The sequence below is a fragment of the Benincasa hispida genome, chromosome 6 (assembly GCF_009727055.1).
Source record: "Benincasa hispida cultivar B227 chromosome 6, ASM972705v1, whole genome shotgun sequence".
Classification (NCBI taxonomy): Eukaryota; Viridiplantae; Streptophyta; class Magnoliopsida; order Cucurbitales; family Cucurbitaceae; genus Benincasa; species Benincasa hispida.
In genome coordinates this window covers 14,333,214-14,349,639 of record NC_052354.1, presented here as the reverse complement: position 1 = coordinate 14,349,639, position 16,426 = coordinate 14,333,214, and the positions used below count along the sequence as shown (strand labels likewise).

The window sequence follows — 16,426 nt, the reverse complement described above, 5'->3', positions numbered from 1 at the left end:
TGCATATTCCTATCCCAAACAATGTAGTGTACATGGTATTTTTTATTGGCTATATATTCGAACAAAATAAAATTTAGAGTCTGTTTCGTGGAGAATATGAAAACTAAAACTTGAAAACAATGGATTAAATGAAAACAGAATTATATTTCATGTTTTCAGATGTGTGTTTGGTAGTACAGCAAGAAGTTGGATTATAATTTAAATAATTGTAAATTAGTTATAGTTACTCACTAAATATAAGTTGACAATAAACTATTATTATAAACTATCATTAATTTATTTATGAACATGTTTTACATTAAAAAAAAATTGGATAATTATTGTTTTGTAATATTATATAATTAGTTAGACAAATTAAAAATTATGGTCCCTGTGGTTTGGAGGCAGTTAGAATTTAGTGCATGTGGTTTTTAATTAGATTTGTCTTTATGGTTTGAAAAAAGTTTCATAAACAGTCCCTATACTAGGGTCTATTAAGAGGATTTTAAAAACTATAGGAACTATATATGAAATTAATTATATCAAAGCATAGAGATTAAATTCTAACTTTTAAAATCATAAGGACTAACCTCTAACTTTATCCAAACCAATAAAGAGCAAATTTGCTATTTAATCTAATTTATAATAAATTACATATTGCATATTTTGCTAAATTATACAAAATATCTTTAAACTTTATTCTTGTGTAAAAAATATCCTTGAACTTTCAAAATTATAAAAATACTCTTAAACTTTTATAAACGGTTCAAAAGTGTCATTGCTGTTAATTTTGGAAGGAAATCGTTAGTGTTTAGTTTTGAAAATACCCTTGAACTTACAAAAAGTTTCAAAAATACCCTCACTGTCAATTATGAATACAAACCATTAATACCCGTTTCACTTTTATATTTTTAAAATAACTTTAAAATATATTTTTAATCCTTCAAAACCAATATAGATGAATATAAAAATTGCATTTAAACGTGGAAAATTAAGTAATTTGAAAATATAAAAAAGAATTTGGATTGAGAAGAACGGAATCCAAATTATTTTAGTTTTGAGCCCAGCCCACTAACAGCAGTGTGAGCCCAAATTTAAGGTTTCAATTTAAAAATAATATAATCTTAATATAATACAATTAATTCATCCATAAATGCCCTAAACTCCTTTCATTTCTTCTGAAATTTCCTTCTCTGTTCAGTTCTCTCTCTCATCGCCGAACTCCTCCTGGTTTGACCGACGTCCTGGCCGCCGGCTGCGTCTGCCATGGGAGTTTAGTTCGACCTTAATCAACTCATTTCATCTCACGATGATATCAGGTAACTTCAATTTCTTGTCGTTTCCTTTTCGCCCTTTTTAACTTTCTTCGATTTAGCCCTCTATGGTTGGTTTGTTGAATCTGAATCCTGTGTTTTTTTCTCTTCTTTTATTTTGAGATCTGAATCGTTCAGCTTTCCCCATTTATTTGGCTCCAATTAAATTATCATCAATAACCCAACAATAAAGAAAAAAACATCACTTTTATTTGTTCATTTGCAGGCACACAATCAAAACTGAAACATGGTTTTAGTGTTACAGACTTGTGTACACTATACTTTTGGAATAAAAGAAAAAGAGAATACACTATGCAGAAAGAGAAGGCAAAACAAAAGTTTAAATAAACAAGTTTCATGCAATCAGCTCGATGAAGAGAGACGCCAGAACGTGGTGGGATCTCCAAGAACGATACTAACAATGGTCTTGATGAAGACCTTAAGGATCCTCCAAAACTTGTTCCCTTTTCCGCCATCCCCACGCCCTCGAGCTTGAATTGCTTTCAGATTCACCTTCTGCAGAGCCAAGTTTGGGTCCTGATCGGCATTATCGACATTGATCCAGTCTCCTCCGTTCTTGTACCATTCTTCTAAAGCATTTCAGTGGCACAAGCCACGTGAACATGGTACTTCCTGCACTCAGATATTGTAGGACCAACCATTGTGTTGGCCGTGGCTTCTGATGGTCTTTTTGTTGCACCACATGCACTCACCTTGGACTTCCTTGTGGAGATTGAACTCCACGTCTTCAATTTGGTAATTAATCTTGAGGTTTTCACAGCAAGGGTGGAGATCCAAGTCACGTTTCTTGCAGTGGTACATAAAGCCATTGATAGGCTTTGTGCAGGCGTCGCAGATCCGTCTGCATTTGTCGTGGCAGGCTCTTGGTGGGATTTTAAAGAACTTGAAGGTGGAACGTGGGAAGAATTCATGGGAAATTGGTGAGTTTTTTGGAAAACTACAGGCTTTGTGAAGATCAAAATCACACTTTTCGCATCGGTATCGAGGCCCAAAGCCTATTTCCTTGCAGCCATCGCAAGTGTAAGGTTTCAGATACTTCTTCAGCTCCAGTTCATGCTTCAGGTGGCTTGGATTACACAACTGCTCTGCCATTTTTTAAATGATGGGTGCAGGGTAAGGAAGGGCAGGGATGAGATTGGGAAGACTGCAAGCAGGAAATGGTAGAGAAGAAGAGGTTTGAGAAGAATGCAGAAATGGTAGTGGAGAGATTAGAATGCATATTTAAAGAAATCAGAGGCAATGAGTTTCGGGTAATTTCTTCTATCTTTGTGCTTAGAAGAAATGCATATGTGTTGTAAAGAAATTTCTAAACTGGGTTTTGCTTATGAATTTGAAAGAAATTGCTCAACTCTGGGGTTTTACTCGATCCATTTCTCTTCTACTTTGTTAATTTGTTTCAGCAGCTTCTTCTCTTCAAGAAGTTTCTCACTTCTTTTTTGTTCTTTTTTTTGGGTTTTATATTATTTATAGCATGGAGAAGAGTTTTGACTGAAATAATAATGATATGATTGGAGATTTTGCATTTGTTATTTCCCAATCCTTAACTCTGGGAGCTTTATTATTGACGTTTTTGCCCTTTTCTAGAGGCAATTTGGACCTTCTTATTGTAGAAAAGCTATGGTTAGAGGGGTGTGATTTCAATTGAATTTCTAATGTTGAAAACTTTTCAGTGGGATAAGCTCATATTTTCTTTCCCTTTTTATTTACATTTTATAATTTAAACTAATTTGATGTAAAGAACTTTCTCGCTTGTCTTGCTTTTTATTTTCCATAACCATCAAAAGGGAAAATTCTCAACAACATATTTGAAATCCCAAATGGTCCTTCGACCTTGAGCTAAAGATAAAACACTCCTAGATTCGTCTCAATTAGAACAACTGAGAATGCATGGAGGGGAGCATATAAGGATTCACAGAAGCCCTTGATTGAATTCAATGCAAGCTCCCGACCTCTCCAAGCCTTCTCATGAAACTTATAACATCACAAGGACGATATGGAACCTTGTTCATTTTTAATGATTTTCTACACTCTCTACCATTCATGAAGTAACCTGCTTATGACCATTTTTAACAATGTCAATAGAACATAGATGAATGTCAATGAATTTTCGAACCATCCAAAAAACACTTTTCTTATATACATATGCACGTAGATACCAGTTACAAGAAGAGCGGTTGCAATGGAAGTCAAATGATGTTTGGTTTGACCTAGTGGTCTTAAAATTCAAAGTTGTCTTTAAGACCAATCAAGGACTTTCTTTAGTACAAACTTACTCCTAAATATAGAGTGTTCCTTAATGAAAAGTTGAAACAGGAATACACTTTTGCAAAATCAATAACGTCCCCGAAAGGTCTGGACAACGAACCTAATTCATGGTTGTTGGCATTTGCATATATTGTATTTGCAAAAATCAGTGGACTAGATGGAACATAATCAACAACAATGCACAAATCATTATTGTGGGAGTTGAAAATAACATACGTCGACCATAATAAACTTTTTCTTTTTGGAACCATCACGATATATGGCCAAACAAGAATTTCTGTGATTGACAGAAAGGAAAAACTTACTTTGGATCAAATCCTTAAACCGTTCAAAGGATGAATTTGGGGCGATAGAAATCTCAAGAGAGAGAGTTGTCATTCATCAATGAGTAGTTTGGAAAATAGGTGGTATAAAATCATTAGAACTACTTCAATTAGTAGTTTAAAATTGAGAAAATAGTATTAAAATAATCAATGTATAAACTAAATTCAGAAAAAAAAATAAGAAGAATAGATACTCTAAATGATCATCAAGCCACTTTACACCGAAGTTCAATTCTATTTGCTTCATTCTCCGTTTGACTCAATCTTTTATTTATTATTTTGGTAACCATATGCTCCAATTCCACCTTGGAAAGTAACAATTTCTATGCATTAAAATTTAAATAATTACTTGTATTCCTAGATATATTTACATCTAACATGCTTCTTTGACTAGTTAAATATAAATATAGAAGAATTCAGTGCGATAGAGAACGATCAAAATCTACATTTAGTCAAAGGATATGTAGCTCAAAAAGATGATACAAGCACACCAATAAAGGTGATATGGGTGGTTGTAGCGAAAATTATAGCCATAAAAAGGGAAAATGCTCAAGAACACATTTGAACCAATGATCCTTCGACTTGCACCTGAGTTGAGGACAAAACACTTCTGGATTCTTCTCAATTAGAACAATTGAGAATGCATGGAGGAGAGCATATAAGGATTCACAAAACCCCTTGATTGAATTCAGTGCAAGCTTCCGACCTCTACAAGTATTCTCATGAAACTTATAACATCACAAGGATGATATGGAACCTTGTTGTTCATTTTTAATGACTTTGTACACTCTCTACAATTCATGAAGTGACCTTCTTATAACCATTTTTAATAATGTCAATGGAACATAGATGGAATGTCAATGAATTCTTGAACCATCCACTACAAGAAATTTGGTCTTTTATGTCGGTTGGAAAACTAAAAACAGATGTATAATGTCAGTTTAAAAAAAGTGGATCTTCAATGTCGGTTTTAAACTGACATTAAAGACATACTTTACTATTGGTTTTAAACTGACATTGTAGATACCCATTTATTTTTTTAATAAAGTATCCTCTCTCTTTCATTTAATTTCTCTAATAATTTTCTTCCGTCTCCTTTCTCACTTATCTTCTCCAAATTCGCCAAACGCTCCTCTTTCTCGCTTCTCTCCTTCAAACCCTTGCCATTTGTCTGTCGATTGTGGGTGAAGAATCTGTCGTGGTCCATCAATCATCGATCGATGGTACAGGTGCATTCGTCGTGCAAGTTTGTTCGTTGTGCAAATCTGGCCTCCGCTCGTTGATTGTATTCATCGATCCGGCCTTTGTGTACAGATTCGACCTTCGTTCGTCGATCCAGCCTTTGTTTGTCATCGATCATGCGGGTCTGGTGTGGATTCGGCCTCCGTTCTCGACAAGTTCATATAGGACCTTAATGCCTTAAGAAATTCACATTTCAAGTTTACCCAAGAATTTCTGCTCGCCCTCCTTGGATATGGCGGAGAAGGGTTTTATTACTTCGTTGAACAATTCATTTGGTTAGCTAAATCTGATTTGATTGACAAATGACTCTCGTCGCTTGCAGAAGATCAGTGTGTGGGTGGGATTTATCGGGTATGTTGGGAGTATTTCGTTGAAATTTAGGGATTTGGATTGTCTTCTTGAAGATAAGGCATGTTTGAAAGCGAGTATTGAGATTGCGGTCACCGAAGGAATAAAAATCTGGAGCAGGATGAGAAGATGAAGAAGTTGTGTGTGAAAATGTTGATGGAGAAGCTTTCGATTGTTCAAGATTTTTTCGATGGATTAATGGCAGTGGTAAACATTCGTCATGGAAGCGGCCAGTTTTCAAGTCCTCTTCTAATTTCTTATGTTGGTCTTCTTTTGGTATTGATTAGCACTCATAAGAATTGGATATCATGTTAAAAATAGCTTTCAATTTTACTAGGCTAAATTTTCTGTTTATTTGAAAACATTCATAGCACAGAGCCATACACTATATATCTCATTAATAATGAGCATTCCTAAACTATTAATGTATGATAATGATTATTGTTAGTGTTCTCCCATTTTTAGCTTGAAGCTTGTTAGAGTTCAGTTCATTGGTTTCCACAACCATTACCATTACAATAATCCTTGACCATAGGTTCCGATTTTCTTCAGTTGATTATGGTGGTAGCTGCCACTTTTATCCAGTGTAGGCTCTTTGATGAGATTGTGTTGTTTTCGTGTTCAAAAGTATTATGATCTATGGCACTTATCAGAGTGTTCATATTTAGATTAAAAGTTGGAACTTACTTCAATGGTTCCATTTATCAACTCCCTTGAGTCAATTATTCTAGTTAGATGACGGGTTAGATTTGTTTCAAGTTCAAATCAACTTCAAGATGTTATATTTATCCTAATCCAACTTAAACTCAATAACTTTTACAATTTAACCCAATGCATATGGTTTTGGTTAAATTGATAGAAAGTGTCTAGCCATTAGGGTATCTTAACATTAACCAATATTATTGGCATCCATGGAACTTCTTAAATGGGATATTCTGCTGAGTTTTTTAGCTCTCCAATCATTTGTATACACAATGTCATAAACACCAAATCACTTTTAAACATTTGTGTGTAATTTTTTAGATTATTTTGTTGTCTTTCTAAGAATCACTTCCAAACATGTTTATTTTGTTATAGCTTTATTTTATATTATTAGATTTTATGGTGTGACTTTATCGTGTTTTTAGACATTCGGACTAATTTTTTTTTTTTTTGAAGAGGTATTGTAATTAAAGTGTGAGGTGGGAGAATCGAACCTCAAATCACGAGGTTGATAGTATAAACATCATGCTAATTGAGCTACGCTTTTGTTGGCTAAATTGTGTGAATATCATAAAGACACATTCGGACTAAATTTCAACATTGGGGTTGAGCATTAATTAACACTCCAACTCCCCCTTCCATTTTTTCACACCAATTCACTAATTAATCAGTATTCCATTATTAATTATTTCTCATATTATTTCTCTGTGAAGTCTAAAGATTTTAACTTTGTTTTTTATTATGCTGATGTAAGTTTGTGTATTTGATTTTTATTGTTACAGTTTTTCAAGGATAGGAACTAGAGGGGAGGGGAAAGAATTCATTAGGAGCATTCTTACACTTGTATGTTAAACCAATTCAATTTAGAATAGTTGGTTATATTTTCTTTTGGCTACTTGTATTTTATAAACTTTGAAAAGTTTTCTCACACTTGTATATTTCCTAATTATATTTATACAAACTAGATAGTTTTCTATCATGTAATGTCGAAATAAACTTTCTCATCTATGCGAGTTAAATCTCTTTACCTTTTTACCTTTCTTTTGTTTAAGGGTCATAATTAAATGGATTTTGTTGATGTTAAGTATGATGGAGGCATGGCTGCAAAATTTGAATATATTGAAATAGGATTGACTATCTTCTTAAGTACAACTCGTTTATGTTTAATAAATCATAAAATATGCCTAGTTCATGGATGTGAAAACTACTTCTATTGTGAGTACAATAATTTTTCTTCAATTGGTTTATAAGAAATTTAGATTTTGATTATTGTTCTTTTCTCTCTTGATTTGATTCTGATTTTGATTCTATTTTTTGAATTAGATATTTGTGTCTTGAACCCTACTCAGAGGAGAATTTTTGAGTCTTTTAAAGCTAATAACATTAAGTTTTTTGATTCAAAATTGAAGGCAAAAATGTATATTGTGATATCTTCTCTTTCACTTTCTTTGTTTTCTTTTTCTATTAGATTGTAATATTTGTTCGTGTAAATTATATATGTATGTTCTAGTTATAATTAGTGATTGTATTTGTATTATTGCAGAAGCCTTTCATTTCGATTTCGAAGGATGCTATTATTGAGGCTCTAAAATTCTAATTGGTTATGAACATTTCATCCGATAATATATGAATTTCAGTTTTTGTTTGTGTTATTTCTTCTTGTTTTGATCTTTTCAGATCTTTAGAACATCTTTTAATTTGGTTTTCAGATGTTAGGAATCACCCCATTTTGATCGACTACAAGTGTGGAAAGGTATGATATGATCCTAATCGACTTATATTCGTAAATTGTGAATCCATCTAATTATGAGAACTTTGTTGCTTTTACTTAGATAAGAACTTGTAGAAGTTTAAACCAAAATAAAAACTAACTTTTGTACCTACAAATATGATTAAGATGTTGGTTGTTGTCCACCTGATGCAAGAGATCATGGATTTTATTAATGTATGTACTTAGTCTATATAGTTAGAGAGCTTTAGGATTGGTTGAGTCTTTCTGGGGTCTATTTTTAATCCCTTCATACTTATTTACCCATACCTTTTTTGTAAAATACATCTTGAAGAAATACATTATTGACATGGTATCAGAGCCCAACTAATGAATCACCACCGACATTCGTTCGTGCAGCCGACCCAGCCTCTATTTGTTTTTCGTTTGTCGGTCTTTGCTCGTCCGTGCCTTGACCATATCAGTGACTTCGTTTCTGTCCCTATTTTTCATTCGTTCATCGGACTCGTGCCCCCGTTTTCGTGCCTCGCCCAGATTACGTTCGTGCCTTGCCAACCCACCGAATTCCTGCTCGTGGATTCGACGATCCAGATCTGAGTGCTCGAGTTGTTCATTGGCGACCCAAACCCGGACCTCTGTTTAACGAGCCAAACGAGCTTTATCTGATCCATCGATCCAAATATTCGTTCATCCGTTTCGTGTCTTCTCAAATAGACGACTGAGTTGAAAGAAGCCAGATCGAGTCGAATGAGTCAAGAAGACGAGCCGAGCCGATCCTGTCTGAGCCGTTGAGCCGATATTTGTCGCGTTGACTGAGCCGTTGAACCGAAACTAATGTATGCATCATGTCTCATACTTTGATGGACATGAGTGAATGATTAATTTATTTCTTGACTTCCAAACTTAGTTCCAATCTTCATCTATACGACCATTAATTCTCAAGGTAAAAAGATATACAATTTCAACCTTTGCAAGACCCATCCAAGNCTAACTGAACCAAAGTTAAACTAATTCCAGAACATGATCTAAGATAAATCTGAACGTGAGTGGATTGAGGTGACTGATCCATGGTCGACGGGTTGTGCACGACGCATCCGTGGTGGATGATTTCATAGGCGACAGGGCTACGAGTCGACAAGCGAAGAACATAAAATCTAGATACGCACGAACTAAAAATGTATTGGACAACAATGAAAAGAATTGGGCAAAATGGGACCGAACAGATCTAAGGCAAGCGACAAAGGACGGTGATTGGATAGATCTAGAAGTGACAATTTGAAACGAGACCAATGGATCTGGACGACGTTGATTTGGATGGATTGAGTGCAAGAGAACCTGGCTGGCTACACATGCGTGCAAGCACAATAACAAACGAAATGTATTTGTACTTCTGTCGCAGTGACAGCTGAAGCATAGCTAGGTGACAATGGCAGAATAACTATACTAAACTCCAATGGGCGACGCTAGAGAAGGGAGGGGTTTGGCTGATGACAAAGTGGGTAGAAATCAGGGCAAGACGACAGATTTATGCGAGGAAGGATCGAACAGAGGCATTAAAGAGTTGGGGAGACGGTAGCTAAAAATTATAAAACTCTAGGATTTTAGGGATCTACCATGTTGATTTGTTAAATATGTTATATTGAATAATATAATCATAATTTACAGTTAGACTTTTATAAAGGTGAATAAATAGACACCAAGAAATTAAGAAAGAAAAATACAAAAAGAGAAAATACTATAAAGGTAAATATTAATAGGAATAAACCCTAATTGACGTTAACAAAGGTATCACAAATTAAGGGTGTGCAAAATTTGGTCCAAACTGAAGGTTCTTTCTATTTTTCTGGGACTTTTGGTTCACTGCTTGAAAGAACCAGTTGATCAGTTTAGATATCGATTCAATAATAGAAAAAACAAACAAAAGATCAAACATAATTATATATATATACTTATTAGAATTTAAATGAATACCCACTACCCAGAAACCCACCTTGTAAGCCCATTAGTTAAAAAAGAAACCCTAACAACCATTGCATTCAGTCATTTGCCTTCACCATCAATCATCGCATCGCCTCTCCTCACTACTCTCTAATGAAATAGGTTTCATTTGTTCTATCGTTTTCTTTTAGCGGTTTTCAAGGGACTTTAGGAATGTTGTTAGTTTTGGTATCTGTGTTATTATTTTGAACAAGAATGAGTTTGTATTTGGGTTAGAAAAAAAAATGGGTTAGAAAAAAAAAACAGTTTTAATCAAACCGAATAAGGGAAATTCAATTTAAAATCAAAAGTGAAGACATTCGGTTTTAGCTATTCACAATTGTTATAAATTGATCTATTCGACTCGATCATTGATTTTGCTCAAAATCAGGCTGAACTAAATCGTGCATATTCCTATCCCAAACAATGTAGTGTACATGGTATTTTTTATTGGCTATATATTCGAAGCAAAATAAAATTTAGAGTCTGTTTCGTGGAGAATATGAAAACTAAAACTTGAAAACAATGGATTAAATGAAAACAGAATTATATTTCATGTTTTCAGATGTGTGTTTGGTAGTACAGCAAGAAGTTGGATTATAATTTAAATAATTGTAAATTAGTTATAGTTACTCACTAAATATAAGTTGACAATAAACTATTATTATAAACTATCATTAATTTATTTATGAACATGTTTTACATTAAAAAAAAATTGGATAATTATTGTTTTGTAATATTATATAATTAGTTAGACAAATTAAAATTATGGTCCCTGTGGTTTGGAGGCAGTTAGAATTTAGTGCATGTGGTTTTTAATTAGAATTTAGTCTTTATGGTTTGAAAAAAGTTTCATAAACAGTCCCTATACTAGGGTCTATTAAGAGGATTTTAACAAACTATAGGAACTATATATGAAATTAATTATATCAAAGCATAGAGATTAAATTCTAACTTTTAAAATCATAAGGACTAACCTCTAACTTTATCCAAACCATAAAGAGCAAATTTGCTATTTAATCTAATTTATAATAAATTACATATTGCATATTTTGCTAAATTATACAAAATATCTTTAAACTTTATTCTTGTGTAAAAAATATCCTTGAACTTTCAAAATTATAAAAATACTCTTAAACTTTTATAAACGGTTCAAAAGTGTCATTGCTGTTAATTTTGGAAGGAAATCGTTAGTGTTTAGTTTTGAAAATACCCTTGAACTTACAAAAAGTTTCAAAAATACCCTCACTGTCAATTATGAATACAAACCATTAATACCCGTTTCACTTTTATATTTTTAAAATAACTTTAAAATATATTTTTAATCCTTCAAAACCAATATAGATGATATAAAAATTGCATTTAAACGTGGAAAATTAAGTAATTTGAAAATATAAAAAAGAATTTGGATTGAGAAGAACGGAATCCAAATTATTTTAGTTTTGAGCCCAGCCCACTAACAGCAGTGTGAGCCCAAATTTAAGGTTTCAATTTAAAAATAATATAATCTTAATATAATACAATTAATTCATCCATAAATGCCCTAAACTCCTTTCATTTCTTCTGAAATTTCCTTCTCTGTTCAGTTCTCTCTCTCATCGCCGAACTCCTCCTGGTTTGACCGACGTCCTGGCCGCCGGCTGCGTCTGCCATGGGAGTTTAGTTCGACCTTAATCAACTCATTTCATCTCACGATGATATCAGGTAACTTCAATTTCTTGTCGTTTCCTTTTCGCCCTTTTTAACTTTCTTCGATTTAGCCCTCTATGGTTGGTTTGTTGAATCTGAATCCTGTGTTTTTTTCTCTTCTTTTATTTTGAGATCTGAATCGTTCAGCTTTCCCCATTTATTTGGCTCCAATTAAATTATCATCAATAACCCAACAATAAAGAAAAAAACATCACTTTTATTTGTTCATTTGCAGGCACACAATCAAAACTGAAACATGGTTTTAGTGTTACAGACTTGTGTACACTATACTTTTGGAATAAAAGAAAAAAGAGAATACACTATGCAGAAAGAGAAGGCAAAACAAAAGTTTAAATAAACAAGTTTCATGCAATCAGCTCGATGAAGAGAGACGCCAGAACCGTGGTGGGATCTCCAAGAACGATACTAACAATGGTCTTGATGAAGACCTTAAGGATCCTCCAAAACTTGTTCCCTTTTCCGCCATCCCCACGCCCTCGAGCTTGAATTGCTTTCAGATTCACCTTCTGCAGAGCCAAGTTTGGGTCCTGATCGGCATTATCGACATTGATCCAGTCTCCTCCGTTCTTGTACCATTCTTCTAAAGCCATTTCAGTGGCACAAGCCACGTGAACATGGTACTTCCTGCACTCAGATATGTAGGACCAACCATTGTGTTGGCCGTGGCTTCTGATGGTCTTTTTGTTGCACCACATGCACTCACCTTGGACTTCCTTGTGGAGATTGAACTCCACGTCTTCAATTTGGTAATTCATCTTGAGGTTTTCACAGCAAGGGTGGAGATCCAAGTCACGTTTCTTGCAGTGGTACATAAAGCCATTGATAGGCTTTGTGCAGGCGTCGCAGATCCGTCTGCATTTGTCGTGGCAGGCTCTTGGTGGGATTTTAAAGAACTTGAAGGTGGAACGTGGGAAGAATTCATGGGAAATTGGTGAGTTTTTTGGAAACATACAGGCTTTGTGAAGATCAAAATCACACTTTTCGCATCGGTATCGAGGCCCAAAGCCTATTTCCTTGCAGCCATCGCAAGTGTAAGGTTTCAGATACTTCTTCAGCTCCAGTTCATGCTTCAGGTGGCTTGGATTACACAACTGCTCTGCCATTTTTTAAATGATGGGTGCAGGGTAAGGAAGGGCAGGGATGAGATTGGGAAGACTGCAAGCAGGAAATGGTAGAGAAGAAGAGGTTTGAGAAGAATGCAGAAATGGTAGTGGAGAGATTAGAATGCATATTTAAAGAAATCAGAGGCAATGAGTTTCGGGTAATTTCTTCTATCTTTGTGCTTAGAGGTGGTAAACATTTCGTTCAAGTGTGAAGCGCCAGTTTTCAAGTCCTCTTCTAATTTCTTATGTTGCGTTTCTTTTGGGTATTGATTAGCACTCATAAGAATTGGATTATTCATGTTTAAATAGCTTACAATTTTATCTAGGCTTAAATTTCTGTTATTTTGAAAACATTCATTAGCACAGAGCCATACACATATATATCTCATTTAATAATGAGCATTCCTAAACTATTATATGTATGATAATGATTATGTTAGTGTCTCCCATTTTTAGCTGAAGCTTGTTAGAGTTCAGTTCATTGGTTCTCACAACCATTACCATTACAATTAATCCTTGACTCATATGTTCCGGATTTTCTTCAGTTGATATGGTGGAGCTGCCACTTTTATCCAGTGGTAGGCTCTTTGATGAGATTGTGTGTTGTTTTCGTGTTCAAAAGTATATTATGATCTATGGCACTTATCAGAGTGTTCATATTTAGATTTAAAAGTTGGAACTTACTTCAATGGTTCCATTTATCAACCTCCTTGAGTCAATTATTCTAGTTAGATGACGGGTTAGATTTGTTTCAAGTTCAAATCAACTTCAAAAGATGTTATATTTATCCTAATCCAACTTAAACTCAATAACTTTTACAATTTAACCCAATGCATATGGTTTTGGTTAAATTGATAGAAAGTGTCTAGCCATTAGGGTATCTTAACATTAACAATATTATTGGGCATCCATGGAACTTCTTAAATGGGATATTCTGCTGAGTTTTTTAGCTCTCCAATCATTTGTATAACACAATGTCATAAACACCAAATCACTTTTAAACATTTGTGTGTAATTTTTAGATTATTTTGTTGTCTTTCTAAGAATCACTTCCAAACATGTTTATTTTGTTATAGCTTTATTTTATATTATTAGATTTTATGGGTGTGACTTTATCGTGTTTTTAGACATCGGACTAATTTTTTTTTTTTTTGAAGAGGTATTGGTAATTAAAAGTGTGAGGTGGAGAATCGAACCTCAAATCACGAGGTTGATAGTATAAACATCATGCTAATTGAGCTACGCTTTTGTTGGCTAAAATTGTGTGAATATCATAAAGACACATTCGGACTAAAATTTCAACATATGGGGTTGAGCATTAATTAACACTCCAACTCCCCCTTCATTTTTTTTCAACACCAATTCACTAATTAATCAGTATTCCATTATTAATTATTTCTCATATTATTTCTCTTGAAGTCTAAAGATTTTAAACTTTGTTTTTATTATGCTGATGTAAGTTGTGTATTTTGATTTTTATTGTTACAGTTTTTCAAAAGGATAGGAACTAAGAGGGAGGGGAAAGAATTCATTAATGGAGCATTCACTACAACTTGTATGTTAGAAAAACCAATTCAATTTAGAATAGTTGGTTATACTTTTCTTTGGCTACTTGTATTTAATAACTTTGAAAAGTTTCTCACACTTGTATATTTCCTAATTATATTTATACAAACTAGATAGTTTTTCTATCATGTAATGGTCGAAATAAACTTCTCATCTATGCGAGTTAAATCTCTTTACCTTTTTACCTTTCTTTTGTTTAAGGGTCATAATTAAATGGATTTTTGTTGATGTTAAGTATGATGGAGGCATGGCTGCAAAAATTTGATATATATTGAAATAGGATTGACTATCTTCTTAAGTACAACTCGTTTATGTTTAATAAATCATAAAATATGCCTAGTTCATGGATTGTGAAAACTACTTCTATTGTGAGTACAATAAATTTTTCTTCAATTGGTTTTATAAGAATTTAGATTTTGATTATTGTTCTTTTCTCTCTTGATTTGATTCTGATTTTGATTCTATTTTTTTGAAATTAGATATTTGTGTCTTGAAACCCTACTCAGAGGAGAATTTTTTGAGTCTTTAAAGCTAATAACATTAAGTTTTTGATTCAAAATGAAGGCAAAAATGTATATTGTGATCTTCTTCTTTCACTTTCTTTGTTTTCTTTTTCTTATTAGATTTGTAATATTTGTTCGTGTAATTATATATGTATGTTTCTAGTTATAATTAGTGATTGTATTTGTATTATGCAGAAGCACTTCATTTCGATTTCGAAGGATGCTATTATTGAGGCTCTAAAATTCTAGATTGGTTTAGAACATTTCATCCGATAATATATGAATTTCAGTTTTTTGTTTGTGTTATATTTCTTCTTGTTTTGATCTTTTCAGATCTTTAGAACATCTTTTAATTGGTTTTCAAAGATGTTAGGAATCACCCCATTTTGAATGCGACTACAAGTGTGGAAAGGTATGATTATGAATCCTAATCGACTTATATATTCGTAAATTGTGAATCCATCTAAATTATGAGAACTTTGTTGCTTTACTTAGATAAGAACTTGTAGAAGTTTAAACCAAAATAAAAACTAACTTTGTACACCTACAATATGATTAAGATGTTGGTTGTTGTCCACCTGATGCAAGAGATCAATGGATTTTATTAATGTATGTAACTTAGTCTATATAGTTAGAGAGCTTTAGGATTGGTTGAGTCTTTCTGGGTCTATTTTTAATCCTTCATACTTATTTACCCATACCTTTTTTGTAAAATACATCTTGAAGAAATACATTATTGACATGGTATCAGAGCCCAACTAATGAATCAACCACCGACATTCGTTCGTCACAGCCGACCCAAGCCTCTATTTGTTTTTCGTTGTCGGTCTTTGCTCGTCCGTGCCTTGACCATATCAGTGACTTCGGTTTCTGTCCCTTATTTTTCATTCGTTCATCGGACCCGTGCCCCCGTTTTCGTGCCTCGCCCAGATTACGTTCGTGCCTTGCCAACCACCGAATTCCTGCTCGTGGATTCGACGATCCAGCTCTGAGTGCTCGAGTTGTTCATTGGCGACCCAAACCCCGGACCTCTGTTTAACGAGCAAACGAGCTTTATCTGATCCATCGATCCAAATATTCGTTCATTCCGTTTCGTGTCTTCTTCAAATAGACGACTGAGTTGAAAAGAAGCCAGATCGAGTCGAATGAAGTCAAGAAGACGAGCCGAGCCGATCCTGTCTGAGCGTTGAGCCGATATTTGTCGGTTGACTGAGCCGTTGAACCGAAACTAAATGTAAATGCATCATGTCTCATACTTTGATGGACATGAGTGAAATGATTAATTTATTTCTTGACTTCCAACTTAGTTCCAATCTTCATCTATAACGCCATTAATTCTCAAAGGTAAAAAGATATACAATTTCAAACCTTTGCAAGACCCATCAAAGTAAGGTCTACCTTTGATTTTTTTTTAGTGCTTAGAAATTGGGTCTAATATTTTTCTTATGAGCTTTCTTTCCATTTTATTGAACCTATTGAGCTTTCTTGTTTTGTAGGTGAAACAAAGGAGTAAAGATTTGGTATTGCAGCTCTCTTTAGATGCTTTTTCTTGGGGAACTCTAGATCCACCACATTATGTATTTCGACTTTATGGTTTTTTTTTTTTCTTTCTTCAGATTCAAATGGAGACTTTTTTTTTTTTTTT

General features: G+C 33.8%; 1 protein-coding gene, 1 long non-coding RNA gene and 1 pseudogene across 2 annotated transcripts; 2 read left to right on the top strand and 1 right to left on the bottom strand.

Annotated features, from left to right (window-relative positions):
- Positions 1–1,133: 1,133 nt before the first annotated feature.
- Positions 1,134–1,587, top strand: LOC120079754. The gene is made up of 2 exons (XR_005482340.1): positions 1,134–1,298; positions 1,519–1,587. It is a non-coding gene; the product is annotated as an uncharacterized LOC120079754 (long non-coding RNA).
- Positions 1,588–1,655: 68 nt separating this feature from the next.
- Positions 1,656–2,405, bottom strand: LOC120079114. The gene is made up of 2 exons (XM_039033297.1): positions 2,006–2,405; positions 1,656–1,882 (listed from the first exon to the last, which is right to left on the bottom strand). Exons 1-2 carry the CDS (start codon positions 2,403–2,405, stop codon positions 1,656–1,658), a joined length of 627 nt encoding a protein of 208 aa, XP_038889225.1.
- A 65-nt stretch (positions 2,406–2,470) lies between these two features.
- LOC120079113 lies at positions 2,471–6,631 on the top strand (annotated as a pseudogene).
- The last annotated feature ends 9,795 nt before the right edge of the window (positions 6,632–16,426 follow it).

Excerpts from the sequence above, each read along its gene's own strand:
- LOC120079114 (XM_039033297.1), bottom strand. The coding sequence starts at position 2,405 with ATGGCAGAGCAGTTGTGTAATCCAAGCCACCTGAAGCATGAACTGGAG. Across the intron at positions 1,883-2,005 it reads TCTCCACAAGGAAGTCCAAG|AAGAATGGTACAAGAACGGA; the intron begins GTGAGTGCATGT and ends GAAATGCTTTAG.